At 45.9% G+C, this 24,265-nt stretch overlaps 1 protein-coding gene across 1 annotated transcript; it reads right to left on the bottom strand.

Moving 5' to 3' along the window:
• Positions 1–10,778: 10,778 nt before the first annotated feature.
• On the bottom strand, positions 10,779–21,359 carry CXCL12 (chemokine (C-X-C motif) ligand 12; the record flags this gene model as incomplete). Its single annotated transcript, XM_010293616.1, has 5 exons — positions 10,779–11,416; positions 13,265–13,362; positions 17,049–17,135; positions 20,587–20,746; positions 21,184–21,359. Coding segments are annotated over 5 exons (553 nt in total), but the record flags the coding sequence as incomplete, so codon positions are not given.
• Between the last annotated feature and the right edge of the window lie 2,906 nt (positions 21,360–24,265).

Genomic DNA, 24,265 nt, shown 5'->3' with positions numbered 1-24,265 from the left:
TAACTAGTAAAACAAAGCGATGAAAAGTCCAAGGGGAGGATACTTGGCCAAGTTCTAGTATTGGTTATGTGGTATAAATCCAAAATAAGTCCACAGACTTTGTTCTCCATGTAATTAAATCCACATACCTGAAACAATTTAGGCCCTTTTTTTTTTTTTTTTAAGCTTTTTTCTAGATGGACAAAATGACTTGCAGTCATTTGGACCTGATTCTGCTTTTACAGAGCCTGGTGTGTATGATGAGCAAAAGCATGCAGTTGAGCTAGAGTCAAGACCTCTGTGTTAAAAAAATCAAGAATTAGATCCATTTCTTATACAGATATGATGCCTTCAGAGCAGTTTCAGAGAGATACCTGATTCAGGAGACAGGTAAGATAAAAGAATAGATTTTTCTCAATTTGGAATAAAATTGCATTAAAAACTATTTCTTCTTCTCTGGCTGTGGTGAAGTTTTGTGCCAGAGATGGGAAAAAAACCAACCACCTACCAGGGACTAGCATGCCCATCTTGCACAGTACTGGCTTCTCTGGTGGTCTGGGTCCTGACTTTACAGACCAAGAAGGACTAGAGGTCATGGGTGTACTGTGCACATCCGAACATGGACTCCTTCCCCAGACCCACAGAAAACCAGAAATGGTTTCTGTTATTTTTTGCCTGTATATGTTCTTCCTTATTGTTAACGTGGACAAGACTTGGAATCTGGGATTTTGCCATTTTTCCTCTGATTAACATCTCTCCACTCTTTCAGTTCACGCACACTGAGACCTCGAATATTGTGCTGGTAGGAGAACATCACAACTTTCCCCTACTCCTCTGGCTTCTCCTACCTTTTTTCTGCTGATGTTGAGGCAGTGCTCTGCACCCTGCACAGCTGCTAAAATAACAAAAAAAAAAAAAAAAAAAGAAAGAAACAAGCTGCAGAGGTTTAATATGAAACAGGCAGCATGACCAAAAATACCACATTTATAGATTCATATCTTGAGTCTAATTCAAATCCATTGCAGAACAGCCCCCAAAGGGAAGTGTACATGAAAGACTCGTCCAGGTTGGCTGCCGCACATACTGCTTTCCACGGTTTTCAGGCGCTGATGTTGCCAGACCATTGTTGTTGGGCACCCTCATACCTTCCCCTTCCCACCAGCAAGGCTCCCTGCTGCTAGGGACAGACCCCAGCACACTGCAGGGACTCACCCTCAGCGCTTTGGTATGGCTGGATGGAAAAATTGGTCTTCTGTTCCTCTTAAGTTCCTCCCTCCCGAACCATGGTCTTGAGAGACTGCTAGAACTGGTCAAAAAAAGAAATCTCTTTTTTTCCTGAGAACTGCTGATGTTTTGCCATTTGTTTCCATTACTAATTGGCTCAGGGGAAGTCAGAATATCATAACTTCTTGCAGGAAGACTATTTCCACAAAAATTATTTGTTTTAGGAATATATTTAATTTCAAAAAGATAAGAACATGTACTTTTGATGTTGCTCTGCTGTATTATATTATTAGATCATATTTGAAATGGTGAAGTCAAAACAAGTCATTTTACCTTATCAGAACTACAGGTCTCAACATTATGAAAACGAAACAATTGAGCAGTATTGAGAGAGACTGAAAAAAGTCATCTCAGAGCGTTTGGACTTTCCCACTAAAGTTTAACCAGCATGGCCATGTTCCCACTGAATGTTTGGATTCCAAGAAAATCAGTCTGACAAAAAAAAAAAAAAGTATCCAGATCTGTTTGCTAGAGAGCAGGCAAGAATAATCCTCCCTCTCCTCTTTCTGCTGCCTGCCCTCACGCGGGATGGTGGGACTGCTGTTTGGGATGAGCCTGTGCAGACCCCACAGTGATTTATTCATGTGGAGTGTGCACTTCATATGAAGGCTGGGAAGCCCTCCGAGGGGAAGGAGGTGCTTGAGAGCAACAGAGGAAGAAGAAATGTTGGCAGGACTTGGGATTGTTTATCTGCTGATCAATACCCGAGGATGATTCCTTAGAGAAGTCCAATAAACTGAAGAGTCGCAAATAAAATAGTGAATGGCAGCTAAGTGATAACTTGCCAGAAAATTTAGAGGTGATTGAGAATTTTCTGCCAGAGTATTTATGCAATTAGAAATAGCTTTCATGAAATTGAAGATTTTCAGGGGAAGTTTGCAGAAATTTTTGTGCACTCTGCCGGGGGCAAAAATCATAATGGAAAGATTTCAGATTAAATCAACCCTGCTGAGTGCCTGTCCAAGCTCCTATATTGCTCATGCTCTCACCACCCTTTATGAGCTAGGTGCTGTGGAGAAACCCCATGAAGCAGGTGTGGCTGACATGTTCCAGTAAGTCACAGATGGGCCACAACAGCAAGGCAGCACAGGAGATGTTGTCCAGCCTGGGAAACCCAGGATGGGGTGGACTGCTGGAACTACAACTCCTATGAGTCACTGCGACACGTAGGCAGATCCAACTCTCTGTCAATTTGAGCAGAACAAACGATTTTGTCATTTCCTGACCGAACTATTTCCAAACTGTCCATTCCATTAGAAAACATGATATTCAGACTTTTTCTGTCCTGCTTTGGAATAAAACTAAATGTCGGAGTATTAGGAATCTCCCTCTTTCTACTGGATGAAAGTCTAATTTTCAAGCAGCTCTGGGTGCTGGGCAGAGGAGCGTCTGCGTACGGCATGTGAGCCACCCACTTCCAGCCTGATGCCCTGCTGCGTGTGCCCCTCTCTGGCAGTCCTTGTCACGGAGCGACGATCCCTTCGTGGCTTTCAGAGAGAGGCAGACATGGAGGGGAAACGTTGTGCCATTTGCTTCTGTGCTCTGTGAGGGTTTTCTGAAGAGCGTCCAGAATGCTCATTGCAATCAACTACCCTTTATTCATCGACGTTAAGGGAAACCAGGCATGTGAGATATTCATGTCACGAGCATCGTGTGGCTTTTTTGCCTTCTCTTCCAAGGCAGCCAGACTGCTGAGGGCCAGATGGCACTCTGAGATACACTGCTGTAAATCACAAGCATTTCACCAGCCCCACAGTGCAGAGCGAGCAGAATCAGGCCCTCCCACCCAAGACACGGTATTGCTGGGGACGTAGCTGGGGACTTCCATTTGTTTGCAATTAGGTGCTGGCACTGGGAGAGCCCTGAAGTCACCACCGTCTCTGGGCAACGGATAAAGCTTTTGTTTTTGCGCAGACAAAAGGCAGAGCGGGCCAAACCAACTCAGAGTGTATGAGCACTGGGAAACTTGATGAAAGGCAATAAAGAATACCCAAAGTCAGCAACAAATAATATGGCAGCAGGAAAGAGAAATCTTAAAGCAGTTAAAAGTGAGGAAGGAGGGAGGGGAGGGGGAGGGAGGGGAGGAGGAGCCAGGATGGCTGGGTGCCCAAAAGCGTGATACATGGGGTGAGCGCTGCTGAGACCCCCATGGGAAGAGGCCACGTGGGAGCTGTGCAGAGCGAGCTGCACAGCTCAGACCTACTCATCTCCTTCCTGCAGAGCATCCCTCTCCAGGCTTTATCTCTTGTAACTGAATGACTGGGAAGCCTTGCTTCTCCTTGTCACTTCTCCATTATCTTTTTACATTACTGCACCCCTCCAAGGAACTGAAATACTTTCTGTTAACCAAATCTTGCATATGGTGAAAGAGGTGAATATGAAATTAGATGATCTGTACTGCTTTACTTGCTTGACAAGCCATCCCGCGTCTGGTGTGATGCTTCTCCAACACCCAGCGAAGAGATAGAGACTTGCATTCCTTGCAACATGTATGTTCGATTAAGAGCCCAGCAGAGCAGATCTTCGACCATGCAATCTATCAGGTAGGGACTGTCTTTATCATTCCGTGTTTATGCAACTCCTGCACAGTGGGCCTTGTCCCAGTTATAATTATAATGGCGAGAGAGAAAATCAGGCTGGGAGATGGGATACAAGAGTAGGAGAGTGCAGGCTTGTACACTAGATACATTCTGGAAATGCCCCTGGAACCTACCCCCTTTCTTGGCAAGACTAGATGGCTGCTCTGGGGATCCCAAGGGGCAGGGAAGGGTACCGATCCCTCAGTAACAAGGCTGCGTATATTGCTTAGCAGGCAATAAGGCAAGTGGGAGAAACACAGGGACAACCAGGCTGAGAAAAGGAGTGAAAGCTTAGTTTATTTTGAATGTGGACACTTAGCACAGTGATAGTCATCCAGCTGCTTTTGCGGCTGTAGATCTGGCATACGGGGTTTGATTCCTGTGTGCATTCATACTGTTTATGTTTTGAAGAAAAAAGTATTTCCTCTCTTTTTTCTCCTTCTTTTCCAAATATTCTGTGCAGAACTGTTTTACTAGGACTCTGCCCTGTGGGAAGGCTCTAATTTAGAAAACATGGGCCAGGCTATGCAATGGGGCTTGGCATTTGCTCACGTAAGTAGTCTTCCCTTTGCGTAGGAATTGTGCAGTGTAGTCTGGAAGTATTTTAAGTGTCTCTCTGGTGCTCAGAGGCAAACAGATAGCATGTGCTCGATATTAAGCTTATATTGGGTTTATGCATTGCTGTGGTACTGTGTATGGAAGGACTTGGCGATCTGGCAATTTGAACAACGTCCAGAGAGTCCTTTCTTCAGATTTGCTGTTTTCACAGGCAACGTACAAATGTGTTTCACCACAGCCAAAAGCTTCTTCCAGGCACTGCAATAAATCACATGGCATGCTAGGCAGCTGGAAGTGATTGCAGATCTTTGGGGTGGAAGAATCACACATGTTTTTGAGGTTTCAGTCAGCTACAGCAGCATTTTAAACCTCTGTCCTTCTGTTCCTAGGTTGTGTTCAGGGTTCAGCCCTCTGTTCGCTGGCAGTGGGGAGGAAGCAGTAACAGGTCACCGTTCTCCCTCGGCAACTACCACGAGGAATGGCCGGCTGTAGAGGGAGGTGCTGGAAGGCGTGTGAGCTGAGGACATGCTGATGTGCCAAAGGGTGGTAGACAGATCAAACTTCACAGATGGGAATGAGCCCAAGAGCATAAGCCAAAGAGCTCCGCAGAAGCGGTCTGGCAGCTCCTCTCTGAAAGGACCCTGGATCCTGCTCTGATACAGTGGCTGCAAAGGACAGAAAGGAAATGTCCTACCACCTCTTTCAGAGACTGGAAGCAGACCGCTGGCCCTAGCCAGAGAGCACCGACAAGGATGAGGGAGCAGGAAGGTGCTGATGACTGGCAGAAAGCGACAGACGGCTTTAAATCACCAAGACTTGTCACTTGAGCTGTGGCAGCTGGGGTTGAGAGGAAAGAGGAGGTCCTCAAAGAACCAGAGAAGAGAATGAAGGACAAATGAGGGTGAGGGGCAAAGAGGGACAAAAGAAGAAACTCAGGGAGTTCCTACAAGAAAACATCACCAGCGTGAGCACTCCTGCTGGAGGGGAGCTATGCGTGCAGACCTCCCTCCCGGAGCCAAGGGTATGCATGGACCAGGGATGGGGCTGCAGCCTTCTCTCGCTGCCATGCCTCTGCCCCTCCAGCTGGAGGTCAACCTTTGTGACCAGAAACAGAGGTCTTTTACCCCAAATCTGTCTCCTGTTGTAACAGCAGGAGCCATCCTCAGCCTCGGTCCCAGCGGAGCTGGGATGGCTGATGATGTACTGGTGCTGTCAATCACAGCCAGGCTGAGGAGTGCTCCCTTGGAACCGGGGCTTTCTGCATATGGACTTCAGAGGCCAGAGCAATCGTTAGCTCACCTTGTCTGACGCTGTCGGTAACAGAGGCAACAGACCTTCTCCCTGTGTCCCCCAAGAGCCCAGCGAGCTGTATGTGGCTAACGCCACAGTTCAGTCCCGCTCTGAAGACATAGGAAGGATCAGGGCTTTTCCTCCCCCTCTTAGGGAATGTGTTCCAAAGACTAATCAGTTCCACACTTAGAAATGTGTTTTCAGTTTGAATTTCTCTGGCTTCAGCTTCTAGACCTTGTTTGCTTTTTGTTTTTTCATTTGCCTTTGCTAGTCTCAAAGCTACATATTTGTTTTGTCTGAGGGACTCTTGGGATAACTTGAGAGCAATTAGCATTATAGAACAGGGAGATGCTCACCAGAAGCTAGGACTGACCCTCGTCATGTAGCATCACAGCAGCTCCTGGGTAACATCCTCAGTGGTTAACTTCCTCAGCAGTAACATCCCCAGCTGGTCCCAAGAAGCAGGGGCATTTCCCATGGTGTCTTCTGACCTGTACCATACCAGGCCATGAATGCAGCTGATGTCCTTCAGCTTGCTAATATTGGAAAGCTGCCTATGAAGAGAGCCAGATGTGCTAATAAGGTGGGTTCACCACTAATTCCAAGGCAGGTTGCAGATACATTGCCATGAGCCTTTGCTGAGGAAGTAAGAACCGAAACTTTCACAATCAAGAGAAAAAGAATTGGTGAAAGGCACAGCAAAGTGCTGCATAGAACATGGGGCCTTTCCTTACTATTAATGTGTAATGTTGTAGCTAATTACTCCCAGTGCATTTCCTAGCGGCCTGGGAATCTCTCACTGACCGTCTGCACTCACAACTACCTGCCCAGATTTTCATAATCTCTTACTAAATCATCGCTGGATTTGCAAAGGCGTCACCAGTCATCTGAATTGCCTTTTTCCATTTTTTATATGTCTTTTGCCTTGCATCAATTTGGCCAAGAAATATTTATTGAATAAGAAGCTCAGTAAGGCTTAAGCACTGTTTCACTGTTATGAGATATTAAATTATCCGTAACCTTTGCTCCGGCCAGAGCTGTACATGGGGCTGGGATTCACCTGTGTTGCTGCAGCGGACGAACGGAGGGCTGGCATGTTGGAGCAGGGCAGCTGCGGAGGGAGCAGGGTGATCTGAGGAAACAGTTTCCTCTGCCATGGGAACCTGGAGATGGGGGAAGGCACTGACAAAAGGCAGTTTTCAACTCATGCTTTTGAAATTCACAGTAAATTCCCTACGGCATCATCCACATTAGGATTATACCTCCAGGATCTCAGACCAGTCCTGCAAGACTCTAAAGCCATTCCCCACCTCCAAGCTGAAGGTTGACCCTGCTGTGTCCTGGGAAAACCAGCCCCAAGGAGAGTGTTGTTCACAACATCTGCTCTTTTGGCAAACGCATCTCCTGACACCCCTCAGGCTCTTCAGAGAAACCCTCATCCCTTCCCCAGTACAGACAACGATGGCATCCCTGTTGCTGGAGCAAAATTGGCTCACCCTGGACACTTAAACTACATCCAAATGTTTTTCCTGATGGGAAGCTGCTAACTGTTTGTATGTGAGGAAGAAGAAATTAGAAGCAAGTAATCATTTAATTTAGATAGACATTTTTATTAAGAAAATTTTAAGTGCATACACATTAATGGGAGAAATTACAACGGTATAAAAGTGTTTATTTTCAAAGTATTCTATGAAAGGAGTAATTTCAAAAGCATAATATAACTCCTCCATAAAAGCTGCCTTACAGGAGCACAGATACAAAACCCTTTTCACATTATTTGGGAACATATTTCTTTAGACTTTACTTAACAAAAATATAAAGTACAGTATTTACCACATTCTGACAACACTGAGTTCTTAAGGAGTGGAAGATGGGAGGTTCATGCAGCCCTTTCATGATGATAAATGTTTTCTTCTCTGTGGCCACCGGAGCTTCATATTTGAAGACAAGGCTTGTCTTGGTGGGAATTTGGTAAAGAAAAAAATTCAGATTTTAGGTGGTGATTTCTCAGAAACCCCATGTTACTACAAATCACATCACTCAAAACAAGTTGTCAGAGAAAAGAAGGACCCTCTAGATGCTAACAAAGGGAAAACAGCAACAAAAACTTCTATAGGAACTGCATTTTCAACAAAATGTGTATATTTAACTTGGAATACAGCCTTCATTGCAAAATGAACAATCACCTTTGCTCAAACACCTTAGTTAAAAACACATCAAAAAGTCACCCTTCATCCTTCCTCAGGCAGAATTCAGGTAAGATATTTATACATACAAATGTAAAGCTAGTATAAATAAAAAATTGGCACAGCAATAAATACCATCTATTCTTCTTTAAAAAAAATAATCCAATCTCAGGATTCGACAGCTGCACTTTGAAAATACCACACGTGACGATTTCACATTTATGGAAGCTGCTTTTTCAGCACCAGTTCAGTGTCCTCTCTTTTCCCTCCTTCCTTTCACGTGTAGTCCCTACATCACGCCCATCTCCCCACGCTTCCTTTCCCTGATTCCGTCTTTAGTCAACAGTTAAAGGCAGAAAGGAAAACCTAGCGTCCTCCCCAAGCGGGTTTCTGCTAGCGCGGCTTCTCAGCCTGCCAAGAGCGTGGTGTGCACAGGAGGAAGAGCACGCGATGCACAGGGTAGTGCAGCGACTGGTTTCTGTAGTGTGAAGGGCAGGCTGCTCCTCCCAATGCATCATGCAAATAATGTCAGGCAAAAAGCAAAGCTTCCTGCTCAAGGTTGAATTTTGGTCTGAAGCAAGAGAAAGCTTTTATCAGGTTCTCACTTAGGTCTTCAGTTACTCCTGGCCGAGTCTGGGCCAACCTTGCATTCACTCTGGGCTCAACCTTGCCCCAGGCAAGGGAGGAACATGGTGCTGACTCCTGAGAGCTGCCCCATGCCGTGAGTGGTCTTAGTGACATGAGTAGTGAATCGTCACCAGTGCAGCCGTGTCAGGGCCCAAGTCACAGTGTCTCAAGAAATGCCAGAGACAGGCAGCCCCCAAAGGCACCCAGACACCCACCACCTGGCTGTGAGTGTTCCCTATGCAGGGAGTCCCCTTCCTTCCTGCTGCTCAGGAGCAAATCCCCTTCCTTTAGCACAGTCTACCCCTGCAACGCCCACTAGTTTGCCCCAGAAGAGAAGGCTGACAGGTGACCCCATTTCCTGCAGCATCTCCACTACCTGGCTGTACTGCCCGGAGCTGGGATCCCAGGGTTTGGCCGGGGTGCTCCAGCACTGCCCATCTCAATGTTTCTGTCAAAGGAGTCTGTTTGCCCAGGCTGGCATGTGCCCAGAGACCTTTCCCTGCTGCTGTTGACCCCACATGCAGTCCCTGTTAATGAGGACTGCAGCAGAGTGGTGGCAAGGCTGTATAGTCACTTCTACCCACCCCATCTGTTCACTGGAAAGCCAATGTTTCCCCTAGAAACAAAATCTTCATGGCCTCTGTCGTCGTTAGGAAGGTATGCTGCTGAATCAAAAAAAGAGGATTATTTAATTCTTCATTTACTCCAATGGGAATTGATCAGACCTCAAGCTGTCCTTGGATGGGAAGCATGTGTGAAGAATGCACCTTCCTGGGTAAGTAGGACAAGCTCCATGTCTGTGTCAGAACCAAGATCCTTCCACACTTTCCCCAAAGTCATTCTCGGCTTTGACACTCACTATGTTTGTCTCTGGCAAACCACTAGCAATTGCAGGTGCATGTGTGGGGACAGGAGATGGACCCTAGGATAGAAAGTACAGCCCAAGGAAGAGACAAGAAACTCTCGTTTTCTCATAAAAGTTCGTTCTGTCTTTAGCCTTGCAACATGTTCTGATCCTACTCACATTAAATTAACACTCCAATTCTCATCAAGTGCAGTGGTACCAGACCTTTCAACACAGAGACACAATATACTTAAAGCACCAGGTTGGTAATGATAACAACAGAAGGAATGTCAAAAGCACACACATACATTTTAGGCACAGCAGTTGGTTTCTGCTTTAAAGTAAATGAGGTGATGTGGTCCCAGCTGAACACTCTCTGTAATACCACTGTTTTGCAGAGAGGAAAATACTTACAAGATTTTAACCTGAATCCACAAGGAAATAAGGTAGTCCCTGGCTAGCCAAAGTGCCTTTTTGGCAATAAAGGTGCCTGCCATGAAAAGGAGTACTTAGCGAAACATCCCTCTCAGCTTTCCCAATACAGGCTGCAGGGAATAGGGAAGATTCCTTTTGAAGCAATGCATTCAAAAAAACCCCAGTCTTAAAACTTTTTTTGTTTACAATACACAGATACATACAAACACAAGCACTGTGCTGCACAAACGTGCTTCCCCCGGATCCTAGTGCGCAGCGTAACATGGTTGTCGCAGGACTGCAGGTGTCCTTCCACACACTATATAGCAAAGATATTGCGCATACAGGTAGGAATCGGGAGAAAGAAATCTCTGGCTGAGAGAGGGGATTGCTGCAGGAGGCGGAACCTGTCCCCGGTGTACTTGGCAAAGGAAACTGCAGAGGCTATCCTGTTCACCAGCAAGCAGGGCCATGACCACTAGGGAACGGTGAGTGCTGGCCTTCATTTCCACACCCAAGAAACACCACACCTTCCACAAACTGGGCAGACCCTCTCTTGCGCCAGGCATCTCTTTTCTCCAAAGATATGGGCAGACATCCTCTTTTAGGTATCTCTGGAGCAATCAAAGATGTTACTGCCCTCAGATACGTGTGACTGTTCAGTAGCCAAGGCTTACAGCATGATTGGTGAAGGGTCACGTGAATGCATCTCCACCTACTTCAGTGCAAAGCCAACCAGGCAACGTGAAGCCACCTCCTGTGGATGGGTGGGAAGAGACACCTGGTGTGTGGCAGCGTATCTGACTCCTCCAGCAACTTGCAACATGATCGTGTGGTTATACCTTTAACAATCCATTCCTTTTTATACTAAAATCTGTCATCAGAAACACAGGAACATAGGAAATGCCAGGTAACATCAGAGCAGTGTTGTGGCTCCTAACACACACAACTACTACAAACCAAGTACTAGCACCTTGCAATACCAGATGTGCATTGACCCAGCTGCTCATAGCTGTGACCAAGGTCTCTGATCTTCAGAGGAGGGCTTTAGCCCTGTAGTCCTGAGTTTAATACCTATAAATGCCACCCATGATAATACTGTCCACTTTCATCAACGTCTGATGCTTTTTAGCCTTCCTATGTTCTTGGCCTCAGTGACTTCTGGAGGCAAGGAATTCCTCCACTACTTACACAACATCATTGCACGGTACAGTTCATGTCCTTCTAGGTTTAAAACTCCAGGAGACTTGCATGAACCAGAAGAAAGTTAAATAAAGCAGGACCTCTACATAGCAAAGGAAATAAAATATTATATAATAACACAGGGTTAGTTTAAATTCATATCTGCCCTCAGTGCTAGGTAATAAACCAACCTGTATAAAAACGTATTTTTCTCAAATAGTTACATCTTACTATATAAAAATAGCACTGTGAAAGCAAGCCATTTGTGAAAAAAGAAACAAAACAAACAAACAAACCAAAAAACCTCCAAACAAAAAAAAAACACCTTTGGAAATGCATGAAGCGTTGCTTTTGTGCTGCATGATAACAGTGAAATGTATTCATTCCCTAATACTGGTTATCTGCTCTCTGGGTCCTACAGTAAGAAATCCTGTAGACGGCTTACAATGCTTGCCTCTTACATCTTGAACCTCCTGTTGATGAAGAAGAGAGTGAAACACTATTAAGGTTTATTTCAGTTGCAAAAGCTTTGATATCAGGCCTAGTCAAACAGCAAATCTGTGTCTGGACTAACGCAAAGGCATTTCTTTTGCAGCCCCTCCAACCAGTATTTGCCAAACATTTTAGGGGAAGTTCTCCACAAGGAGCTACTGGGACCCAGCAGGGCAAACCCAGCAATGGGAGTTATTTTGGGCAGGTTGTGCTCATCGCAGTTAGTAGGGTGTTCAGAGCTACCATAGGAGGAAGGCTGGCTAGGAAGCTTATTCTGGACTTGAAAGCCAGAGCAGAGAATTATCGGTGGGCAAAGAGACTCGGCAAAAAAAAAAAAACAGCAGGGAAAGGAGGGATTAATCATTTGGAAGGAGCTCCAGTGGAACAAGTGGCACTGGGAATGCCTCCTTTACCTGCCCCTACCCCCTGTCCCTGCTGTTGATCATGGACTGCAGCTCCACAGAGTGCCAGGTCTCTGCATGGATGGAAGAACACAGAGGACAGCCCATGCTCTGCTCTTGTTGGTGTTCAGCTCCCACCATGGGGTGGCTGGAGAGCAGAGGCTCCCAGGTGTGCTACCCAGCCATGAACCATCCTGCTCTGGGACCTCACCTGCTGTGAGCAGCTGGGCAGCACATCACAGCCTGTGGTGACCAGGTGCCCAGTGAAGGTGGGGTGACAGGCTGCTGCACGGTGAATGTGTGAGGCGTTAAGTGCAGAGGTAAGGAGCTCAGGGTGGGAGGCAGACAAATCGAGTCTCCCAGGCTCAGTGTGAGCACGGTACCCAGAAGGAATGGTGGGTTAGGCATCACAGCAAAGTGCAAGGGTATTGTGTGCAGGGTTCACTCAGAACAAGGAGCCAGTCTGTGCTGGTGGCCTCCGGGTTTTGTCCGAAGTGATCCCTACTCCTGCTCCAGGCTGATCAGCCTTTTGCAATCTAGAAGAGGTCACTAAGGCTGAGTTACAAGTGTCAGAGGGTAAACACCAGGTATTCAAAAACCCTGATGGCCCAGAATGTCTTGTCTAGCCTACAGGATTAGAACAAACATCCTTTTCAATGCCTGCTGGACAACTAAGACTGCGTGACCATAGCCAGACAGTTGTGGCTACTCTCAGTGAAGGTAGCCTCAGAAAACTCATCCAGGCATAAAGAGGATGACTAAGCCATGAGCAAAATTATCCTCTTTGAAGATATCTTTTCCAATAACCCACACCAGCAACCCTACTTTTTTGGTGCAGAAGGGCAGGACACACCACTCTGATGGGAAAAAAACAATTGGGGCATCCAGAGCACTGGCATATGGAATGCCGTTCTCTGGAACTTGCGAAGCATCTCCCATAGGCAAGGTGTCAACCAGTCACCACTGCACCAAATCATGTTGTCACCACCCAGTGTTGCATTTGTCATTAAAAAAAAGCCAGTGACAAATTCACTGCTGTTATTTACAGTTGAACTCTGTCAGTTTGGTATTGGAGGAATACAGTCAGCTAAATAAAAGACATAGGGCTTCCAAACCTTTACCCTGCTTTTGACTTTGGCTTTGCTTCAGGGATTTTGGCCTTTTTGGGTGTCCATTTTCCCACCTGTAAAATGGGAAAATTTTCCCACCTCTGCTGTGACTGAACTTTCCCCCTGTTTTAAGAGTTTTATCTATACAATACCCCTTTGCAGGGAGGGTACGGATGTTAAGATCAACAAATATGGGGAAAAATGGAGGTCTGTATAGGCTAATGTATTTGCCCAAAAGGGCAATGTCACATAGGATGGTCAGTGGAAGAGCAGGGACTTGAACCTGAGGTATCCCAGCTCAGAAACTAATGCCTCCTACCATTCTTTCTCCCTGGAGACTTTAGTGGTGTTGCACGGGAAGGGCAGAGTGGGCCCCGTTTCTTCTGTTGCTTTTTTTTATGAGTGCGATGACGTGGTCTAAATTAAAAGAAAAATACAAAAAGACTGCCATAAATTATCCACATACAAAGGAAAGGCCTTATTCACATTTATCCTATGGTTCCTTCAGATCTTGCTGGCAGGGTGCAAATGAAGATAACATCCCCTTTCACACACCCTCTGCCTCAGAGGAACACTAGGCAAATGAAAGTGCCCTGGTGACAGGACTTACGCAAATTCTGAGCCCAGAACAACTCTTTTCCCCAAAACACTGAAGCCTCCCCAAATGCCTTCCAGAATTCATCAGCCAGGAGCCTCACCATCCACAGGGTACCCCCTGAGGTACAATGAAAGCAGAGCCGGGCTGGATTTCTGGCTTCCCACCCAGCATTCCCACTGACATCAACAAGAATCCGTGGCTATTCCAGGGGATTTGTGGGCATTTGTTGCCTTAAAACAAGGCTGTAAAGGTAATCACCTACATTGTCCCCCACCTGGGCGAATGTGTGGGGCACTCACCCAGCACACACTTGGTGGAGTACCAGGAGGTAGTTGTTTTGGCATCTTGTACTTTAGCCCTTATTTACAAATGGAGTCAGAAATTAGGAAGAGCTGCCACACCGGGATTTACAAGCACTATGGAAGAAGGGAGCAGCAGGTCTTGGCTCCCATCACAGCCAGCCCCTAGAAGCTGAGAGTTTCTTTTCCTTTATCCCAGTGGGCTCAAGGAAAACGTTTTTCCTATTTGACTTTGTAATCTTCTCCATATCCATCAGCTCTCTCATCTGTGCCAGCAGTAGCAGCTGAGCTTAATGGCCTCCAGCATCTCGGACTAGGGGAAGTTCTGATGTGGGTCTATGCTAATGTGACCACGGACGAGCAAGGATAATTCTCCTGTCTCTGTTTATTTTGGGCTCTGTTAACTCTGCAAGGGGCTGATTTAGCATATCCTTGTGTGAAGGGAGAAGGGAAAAGTAGTCAAGTAAATGATGATTGGGACTGCCTGGAAGTGATAAAGGATTTGTTAGCTATTTCAAGACAGGACTGATTTGCCCCTTGTCTAAAAAATGGATGAATGTTGAATGATGTTGGCCACAGCAGTTGCACGATGATTTTTAAAGCCAGTTAAGGAATTTGGATTCCTGACAGCCTGGATGTATTTTACTGATGTCTCATAAGTGTGTATATTACATGGAGATGTGATGAATATAAAGCAACAATAACGGCTAAGCAGAATTAGTGAGGAAAATAATTCCCTGCTAAAAACCATCTCTGGTTTCACGATCAACTGTGTTGGACTACTATATTCTATGAACTTTTCCTTGCCCTTAGCTGCAGATTATAACACAGAAGATACTCTCGTACTGAAGCACTGTTATAGATTAAGAAGTCTTGACACTTTGGATTTTACTTAAGCAATTACAAGAGCCCTTTCTACAAAACGTATTGATTTTATTCCAGAAAAATAAATTCCCATGTACAATTGGGTTTTCATAACATGAAACAATTAGCCATTTTATTGCTAGTGCATATAGGGTAATGTCACATTTCATACAATTTCAGTACAAGTGAAAAAATATATGGCTGATTGAAATTGATAGCTACATTAACATTTATAGATCTATATAGATTTATTTTACAAGCTGTTAGTAGTTTAGAGGGATATCGGTGTTTTAAACTACCAACATTCATATGGCTCCAATTCAAATATATGAATTGTTTGATGCGCTATAAATATATTCCAAAGTACATTTCATTGAAGAAGTCAAAGCTGTGCACTAAAATATATCAAAAACATGCCTTGTGAAAATGCTACAGACAGAGCTCTGACTGTCTGTGGAGCATGAAAATGTCACTGGTGCTAGCATTACTAGTTGGAAAATTAAAATAATGCCATGATTACAGGATTAGGTGCTGGAGATATATACTTTCTGTCATCTTATTTCATAGAGCTGGGACCAAATTATCTTCTGTTACTCAATGTAAACCAGGATGAAATCCACCAAATGAGCAGAATTGCTTCTGGATTAGCATTAGGTAAACAAAACCCAGAATGTGGCTGGAGATCAGGCATGGGCTCACTGGTTTCAGTAGAGCTGGCCCCCGGATCTTCCTCAGTGGAAGTGAGAGCAGAACATGTTCCAGCTGAGTTGTTCCTCTAAGTCAGGCAGGCAGAATCTCAGCACATAATCACATTTGCCCAGCCTTACAAATTTCTTAAGTGCCTCCTAAGTTTCAGGTCTTATGAACAGCACCAAGGGGTTCACAGCAAACAGAAACTTAGGCAGGGGCTTGAGAATTTTCCAAAGTTGGAAAACAAAGTAGCCTAGGCCCCTAGGAAGGTCAGCATGGGCTCCATCCTGCTCCTAGGTTCAGTTCTGCCTAAACCCAAAGCCATCCTGGCAGCATTAACCTGGATTACCTCTGCAGAGAATTTGCCCAAAGGACAAGAGGACTGAGTGCTGGCAGCAAAGAAGGCACTGAGCATCAGATGAAATGGGAAGAGCTGTCAGGGCTGGAATCACAGTCAGTTTGTTAGTTGGCTTCTTTCCCTCCTCCTCCTCACTCTTGGCCCCAGTGCAGTCCCAAAAGGGCTACATGGAGGAATCTCTCTACCTCTGGTAGCATTTCTCCCCTTGCTTATTGTAAAAACACAGGGGAACAAAGACTTTTTTTTTCAACTCTACCCCTTGTTTGACAGACGCCTTTGCAAAGCAAACAGTGGAGGCCATTCGCTACCTGTGCTGCCTCACATCTGCCCTGGGGCCATACCCTTCCCCACATTTCTCCAAGAAAGCGTTGCCTTTGCAAATGACTGGATTCCAGCCCTGCCTTTACCCTACAGATGCAGGGTGGGGGCAAGGTTACAGCGCAGTTACTGAGGGGTGGGCATGTGGTGACAAGGGTGGGAGGGATACTGAGTGCACAGGTGGGCTTGCTGGCCAAAATACCGCTGCTGGATCAACCACAGCCCAGGGCCCTGGGCAAGCAAGGAAATGCTTTGTCCCATCTTCCATGCCAGGAAGGTTGGAACCCTCCCCTGCAACTCAGCACAGAAATGTTCTCTGTACTGCCCTTGCTCACTGCAAAATTGAACCGAGATAGGCTGGATCCACCTCAGGGTAGCCATGATCACCCGCTTTCAAGGGGAATAAAAATAGATTTTAAAAGACTGAATTTTCCAAATATGGTTGGTTTTCCCCTGGCCTTGTGGGAGAGCCTTATGCATGGAAAGGCGTCTCACCTTGGCTGATATTAATAGCACTCCACGCTGGCCAGCAGAGGAACAATTCTTAGCACCAAGACCCCCTAGGCCTCAGCTGCCTGTGCAAACAGACCCCACATGTGACATGGAGAAGGGGCTCCAAAGAAACTGGAACAATATAGACTTTGAAGTAATTGTAGTTTGGCTCGGGGAAGAGGGGGCATAAAGGAAGCATTTTCCTTGGGAGAACGGCTTTTTTAAAAAGAGGATGAATTGGGGACCCCAGAACAGATTCATTAGGATAGATTTTGCCTCAAACCCTGGCAAAACTCTCAGTTGAACATTTAGGATATACTAGAAGCTGTTATTTTAATACAGACTAGGTCAACTCCAAACCCATCTTCAAAACAATATCTGATTCCACAAGTACTTTGTCCACATGGTAAAAGCCAGCCCTTAATGTTCTACCCTTTAATAACTCAGGATGTTAGCTGTTAAGTCCATTTGTCTCTTGCCTTACTTGTTTAAAGCTTTCTCCAGATATTCCTGGATCCACTTTAACTTGGGATCGATGCACACTTGCTTGCTGTTGCTCTTGAGCCTTGCACTGCCAAAGAAGAAAAGTCAAAGTGAGTCTGCTGTGTGATGCTCCTCAGCCCACACCTCCCCAGATGCCTCATTTTGCACACAGATTTGCAACTCCATTAAGGACAGCAGGGCCATGTCAGACTTCATTGGGTGTCAGTGCTGCTCTCCGCCCATGAAAAGGATGGGTTATCCCTGCCATCCTCAAGGCAGATATTATAAATATCCCTGGGTTCAAAGTACTGCTACAATTCATCTCTTCTGGTGTTGATTCATGTGGTCTGTACTGGTACGCGTATGGGTGTGAGACAGATACAAAATTTAAATCTAAGTTTTCCAACTCATACCTAGGCTGTTATGAGTTCTGGCAACAGCTATATTTCATTTGGAAATAATGGTATAGTAAATATAGGTCATTTTTGCAAAGAATTAATGAAGAACAGCTTTCAGATTCAACCCAAAAATGAAGTTTCACATGTTTTGAGGATGGACACCAAACCATACCTCTTTGATGTTCTGAAAGGATCTGGTCACTCCTTAGCTTTTTGTTTTCTACAGGACTGAACAAACAGGTTGCAGGCAGGAAGACAAGTGGAAGCACCGTAGTGCCAGAGGCCACTTTTCCCTCATGTGTTCACTCAGCAATGGAAACAAAAGCAGAAGCCTCCTGAGGGGTTTCTCCTGGATGTACAAGTTGCACTTTCCAAACCAGACTGTTTAGCTAATTTGAACTCCCTGTGAATTTGGCATTTGGGCTACCTGCATCTTTCATACAGGAGAAGTACAAATAGCTTTTCACCCACATCAGCAGGTCTCACCCTCCAGGGATCCCAGGGCCTCCTGAGAGTGCTGTCATCTCCCACATTCCCCGAAGCACCCTGCCTCTGCCTCAGCTGCCCAGAAATTTCCTCTTAAACAGGCAGCCTGCCATGCAAAAGTGCCAAGAACAGCAATTTCATGGAAATGCCCATAGGAATAAGTTCAGTACTTGTTTAAGCATTTTGCTGGATGGAAGCCAAAATGTTCCCCACTTTATAAAATGAAATCTGCAGAATATAAAACTATGGTGTAAGAAGTTAACAGGTCAAAAAGGCTCCTTGATCTGAAGTTATGCAACAACACAGTTGTAACATAAACACATCGAAGATCCAGTCTTGCAAGCCCTGCACCAATAAAGAGATGAATGGGCCTAATTCATATTTCCCCTACAGCAGTGCCAAGCTGGAGTATTTCCAGTGAAGCTATACCAACAGAGAGTAAGAATGGATTTGCTGATGTTAGCAACGCCTGGGAACTCTTGAGCTGGTCTCGCAGAGTACAGAACCAGAAGCACACATAACCAGCCTCTAGCCACATGCAATGCAGTTCCTCTCACCTCATAGTAAGACGCTGATCTTTTTAGCCATTTATTTCTGAGCCTGTCAGCCCCTGCTCCTTGTACAGCCATGGCAGAGACTAGGCAATTGTATGGACTGTTAATCTGAACTGGTTTAGGTATCTACTTTAGGATACAATTGCATGCTAAAAATGCCTATTTCCCTGTACTGAAAAGCAGGGAATTTAGGATGGGCTTTGTAGAAGCAGATAGAGTAGATTTCTGGATTTGGGGAGATGACTTCCCATAGAACCAAAGACAAAAGCCTGCTCTTAGGCTTTTTGTTCAGCTGCAATTCCCTTCAACCATAAAGGGGAATGCACTTGTGCAAAAAAATACAGGATCTTTCCTTGAAACTGTATGATTTCACTGAGATTCTCTATTCCTGAAAACAGTAGCTTTTAAGTTACTCACACCTTCACTGCATAATGCATATCCACTAAATTCAGAGTGTGGTTAAAACCACGAAGATGAGAAATCTGTGTTAGTTTTGATTCCATGTCAGCTTCTGTTTCAAAAAAGACCTAGTTCGAACTCATGATGTTTCATGGGCATTTGGAGGCAAGTTTTTAAGTACCTTACTTTTTAGAGTAACAAAAAGATGGTGAGCTACAGGTTCATGTGTTCTGTGTGCCACTAAATCACATTGCAAGCACACACATTTGAGTCAGAAATGGACAAGAACATGAGTTGTTTGTGCTTCTGCATTTCATGCTCTTACCTACCTCTAATGACTATGATCCCATGTTAATTAAGAGATAAACGTATACTCTAGCCTGTCTTAAACGCCTGTCATTTTCTTGAAACCACTCCAGAAAATTCCAAATCCTCTACAAAGCCTTAGCACTGGGACCCTTTTGACATCCACTGACAGTCCCAGAGCACAAACCCGTACACTATTGCATTTTGGATGCTTGCCTCCAGAATTTTTTTATAGGTAGAGATCAGAGTTAGTCACAGCTGGTTTTGCCATTTTTGCAAAAGGAAATTATTTCTCAGCTGAGGCTTACATTTTTCTCACTGTCCACCACCAAATCCTAAGGCAGAAGCACACATGAGAAAATGCGTATGAACTACCCAGAGTGGTTTAAAAAAGAAAAAAATCATGTGAATAAAAACTGGTTCATGAATTGATACATGCTCTTCAATGTATCTGTACATTCCTAAGAAATCTCATGAAACCACATCAGTTTTCTGAGTGCAGAAATGTTTTGGATGACAAAGAATGGACTCCTACAGAATTTAAGTTGCAAGTGGAAGAGCTCAACATGGATGAAGATAGAACTAGTGATGGCACCACTGCACAGAAAACTTGTCTAGTCACTGAGACCCTCTTAGAGAGATCAACAGAAGTTGATGGTAATAGGGCTCCCTTGCAATGAAAAGATGAAGGCTAATTTTTTTCTTCCGAAGATTTTGAATTTTGGGAGAGGAGTAATTGAGTCACGCCTGAACAAATGAACCAAAAAAGACTTTCCTAAAAACACACACACAAAGCTACAACCCCATTTTTCCTGAAAATTAGTGTTTCTTTTTCAGCAAAAATGAAGAGGCTATTTCCCACTGGAACCCACCATCTCTGTTCTGCTGTGATCTGTGATTCACCTGAGCCAGTCACTGCCTGGCAAGCGTGTCCCTAGATCAGGCCAGCACGTGTTTAGGGCCTGTACCTCCTGTGGAGGCTACACAAAATCCAGGAATTACTTCTGCTTGTTTAGCTCCTCTCTGTGGAGAAGTGGAGCATTAGAAGACTCAGACCATGGTAAAGTCACTTTTCTCAAGGTATGATGCTCCACACACAAGGCAACGGGCCTGATGCTCCGGCTCGCATACCCGTGGGGGAACAGGACATGGGATCACATAGTCACAGGGAGATCACAGAGGTAGAACACAGCTGGGAAACATTTAGCTGGGCTCCTTTGTGTGGGGTAGAGCAGGGTCTATCCAGCTGTATCTGACACATGGGGTGAAGACATGAATTGGAAATCATGGCATGAGACACAGACCAAATTGCAGCCACCAAAGCAGGAACAAGCTGTGTGACTCTTCCTTTTGACACCCGAGATTTGCACCCAGCTGAAAAGAGTAAGAGACTTACACAATCTGAAGCGAGCAGTTGGGTGTGGAGAGGATTTTGAGGTGCTTAATGTTGGCTCTTGCCACGTTGCTCTCGTAGAATCGACAGGGGCATCGGTAAGTCAGGCTGACGGGTTTCTCTGCGGGACACAGGGAGAGAAAGGACACGTTACTCCCTCTTGCTCCCGGTCAGCAGCACAGATAGACAGACCAGGGCTGACAGAAACTCCCTCCAAATATGCGGGGGACGGGGGGAGCGATAGAAAAGCTGTAGCTCTGGGAGAGCATTTGCCCGCAGCTCACAGCACAATCCTTTTACCCCAGCACCCAGCCTTTCAATCCTGGTGCGTGGGATTTTGGAAGACAAAAGAGGGAGAGAACATTGAGATAAGTAAAGAAGAAGAGATTAGAATAAGGAGCCGCTCCATTGTGCAGGGATGCTCCTGGTAATTAGACAAGATAAAGGCCAAAAGAGGGGGCACTTGTCCTCAGTGTTGTTCTTGCCAAATGATTTTGACCCGAGGCCAAATTAGAAGGTAGCCAGAAGAAAGCGATGAATTCCAAAGAGTTGAGATCAAAACGGCTCGGCTCAGGTGCAGGCTTTTCACGGGGGACTCACTGGCTGCAGAAAAGCCCCGAGTCTTGCAAGCTTTCCCAGGGCCCAGCGGCTGACCGTCCCCCACCGCGGCCAGCCCCTCGTCCCAGCCGGGACCCCCGCACCGGGGTGCGACTCCGGGGTGCCGGATCACAGAGAGGTTTCGCAGGAGAGACCGGCAGTCTTTTTGAACTCCCAGCCTGTGGCAAAGCAACGGCCATCAAGCAGTGGGCTATCCACAACTGTGGAGATTATTACCACCACAACTAGCGGTGGTCCCACTAATCAGGGACCACCAGACCGGATGAGCGTCTTGTCACTGGCATCACTAGGGACTCAGTTAAATTTAGCCCCCTCCAGGCTAAAAATCAGCAGTGAATACGCATGCAGAACTGAGAAAAGCAGCCTGGCTCTCACCACAACCTCTGATGCAGTCCTTCTGCTACCTGATTTCTCCATGGAAAAACTTAATTACTGGCAACCAAGTGCACATAAATAAGGTCCTCACTCTGTGCGTGAGCTTCAAAGCCCCATGCACACTAAAACACAAACACAGAAGCCTTGCCTGGAAGTCTAGAAGGAGCTGCCTAAGATCTTAAACAATTTCCCAGTGGAGCAGTTTTCGGTCTCTGGGAGGAATTAAATTCATACACCTAACCCATAAGGTCTGCCTCATGCTGTAGATGGTCAGATCTATATCTGACAGGGCTTTAGATCCCCATGGCAATCTGCCGCCCTGTTTATTTAGCCACACAGGAGCACTGGCAGCATCCAAACCCAGCTCCCTTAAAGGCAGATGGAGAGCTAAAGAGCAGTGAAAGGCTTGGAATCCCTGAGCTGCCGTCTAGGAAGGTGGGAAAAGAGACAGCTTTTCAAAGTGCAGCTAATCTGCATATATTGCACATTTACCAATGCCTGTCTCTAGCACATAAAACCACTGACAACACGGTGAAATTAGCCTGTCCTCAGGAGGGAAAATGATTTTTCCCGAGCGCCTCTTAACAAGAGATGAGCCACAGTCTGATCCCACAGGCAGATGGGCAAACAGAGGGGAATTCATTAGTGAGAGCAGAGTTCCCCCAGATTCACACCAGGATCTGGACTAGAAGTTAACAAAATTGGAGGAGTTTTTCCATCAGTTTTATGGCAATCAGTCAGTCTGAATAGTGGTATCATCTATGAGTTAGTAAGTGGGAGGAGAAGCTCCTGCCTGCAGGAGCAGGAGGGCTGCAGGGCGAGCCTCGGGAACATGCAACAGACGGACTAGTGCTAAAGTGGAAGGGAGGGAGAAAGGCGCTAGGATTTCCCATCTGATAGCGACGCATCAGTGAGTTTGTATTGGAAAGGGAGGCTGAAACTGAATGCAGTCACATAACAACGCTCAGCACAGCTGCAGTGGAAGTGTCTCTGCAAGCTTGTACCAACGAAGTTTAAGCAATCTTTACCCCAAACAACAGGCAAGAGCTGAACTGTTCAGACCTATCATTTGAGAATGCAATCCTGTCCTCTCTGAGACTGGGAGAGGGACTGTCAATCCCACCCCATTTGAAAACAGAGGCAGAGAAGTTTAACCATGAGTAACATGTCCATGTGTCCCAAAGTTGTTTCTTGCCCAAGAAAGGGCATCCAGCACAGCAAGGAAGAAGGGAAGCCCCAGCATTCGGTGTTCTGTCACCCCAATGCAAGGTGGAATGACAACTCCCCTCCCAGCACAAGAATCCCTTTGGCGTTTCTGTGCCCCTTGCTTGGTGACCAGAAACAGGCACGGAGTGCCAGGGAGCGGCAGCACAGGCACCAGTCAGCTCTCAGCATCACTAACGGGAACCACGACCTCCTGCCACTGCCTCTCCAGCGCGCCGGCCCCAAGAGCTTGGCTGTAGCTCACTCCTCTCCCAGCAAAGCTGGAAACCAGGGAAAACTAGTGCATGTGGCATTTCCCAGCACATGAACACCTATCATCCTAAAGTAGGAGGTGGAAGGGGCCGTTTGGGGACCATCATCTGGGAAGGCGACATTTCTGGTCTTAGCCCCGAGGCTGACAAATACCTTCCTTATCTCATTGCAAAATTTGAAACAAATTGTTCCATGCACAGTAAAGCTGATTAAGCCAATTATTCTACATGTTTGTACCGCAGCAGTTAACGCTCTGCGGGTTCTCTGACGTCTAATAAACAGCGAGCACAAGCTGAAGCCATTCTCTCAGTAGGAAAAATTAGTACAGTTTGTTAATTGTACTGTTACCTGAAAACACTATTTTTCATGAAACTGATGGTACATAAAGCTTTTGAGACCTTTATCTGTTTGGCACATTTGGTTAAAATGAGTGAATATAGTCACAAGTTACAGAACAGCCAGACACTATTCAGACATCTCAGTGTCATTCCTTCAGCCTTACTTCCTTAGACAAAAAGAAAAACAGAACATCTCTTTTGGTCTCGACTAGAAGAGTTCTTGGGTTTGGGGAGTGTTTGGGTTTTTTTAAATAAATAGTTCTACTGTTTTCTAACTCAAAACTGAGTTTTGCTGTCTCTGAACACCCCATTCTGCTGTCAAATTCTCTCTAGAGACAAAGCGCTCACAAAAAGCTCCCTCACCAGTGGCCACTTACAGGACAGTACCTGTTTCACCCCGTAGGGATCTGCCCTGCCTCACCCACACTGGGACTGGACACTAACGGAACAAGTGAGTTGCCAGTTCTGGTGCGAAGTGACGACCAGTAACCTGCTCTGCGGGCTGGGAAGCCCTGGGCACTTGAATGGAGAGGGAAGCTGTATCCAGGCAAGCAGGGTGGACATGAACAGACAAAACATTTGATGGAAGCATGATTTTACTGCTGTTCATCCAAAGGTGCATTTGCCAATATCAGGAGGGAGCCGGCAACTTTTCTAAGACAGCTCCATTTCCCGGAGGAATGAGGCTGTGATGGCCAGATACAGCTTCACCAGCGTGGCTAGGAAGAATTCAGAGCTCACCTGCCCTCCAGGACAAAGTAGCCCTGCAAGCCCCCATCTGGATCAGGGTTGTGAGCACGACATGACATGCAAAGCAGGCAAAAAACTTCGGTCTCATCACTGCAAGCCGATGAGATCTCTCTCCTTACACTGGT

This window comes from Phaethon lepturus, unplaced genomic scaffold (assembly GCF_000687285.1).
Source record: "Phaethon lepturus isolate BGI_N335 unplaced genomic scaffold, ASM68728v1 scaffold36390, whole genome shotgun sequence".
NCBI classification, from domain to species: Eukaryota; Metazoa; Chordata; class Aves; order Phaethontiformes; family Phaethontidae; genus Phaethon; species Phaethon lepturus.
The sequence above is the reverse complement of the archived record's forward strand: the minus strand, read 5'-3'. Positions and strand labels throughout refer to the sequence as shown.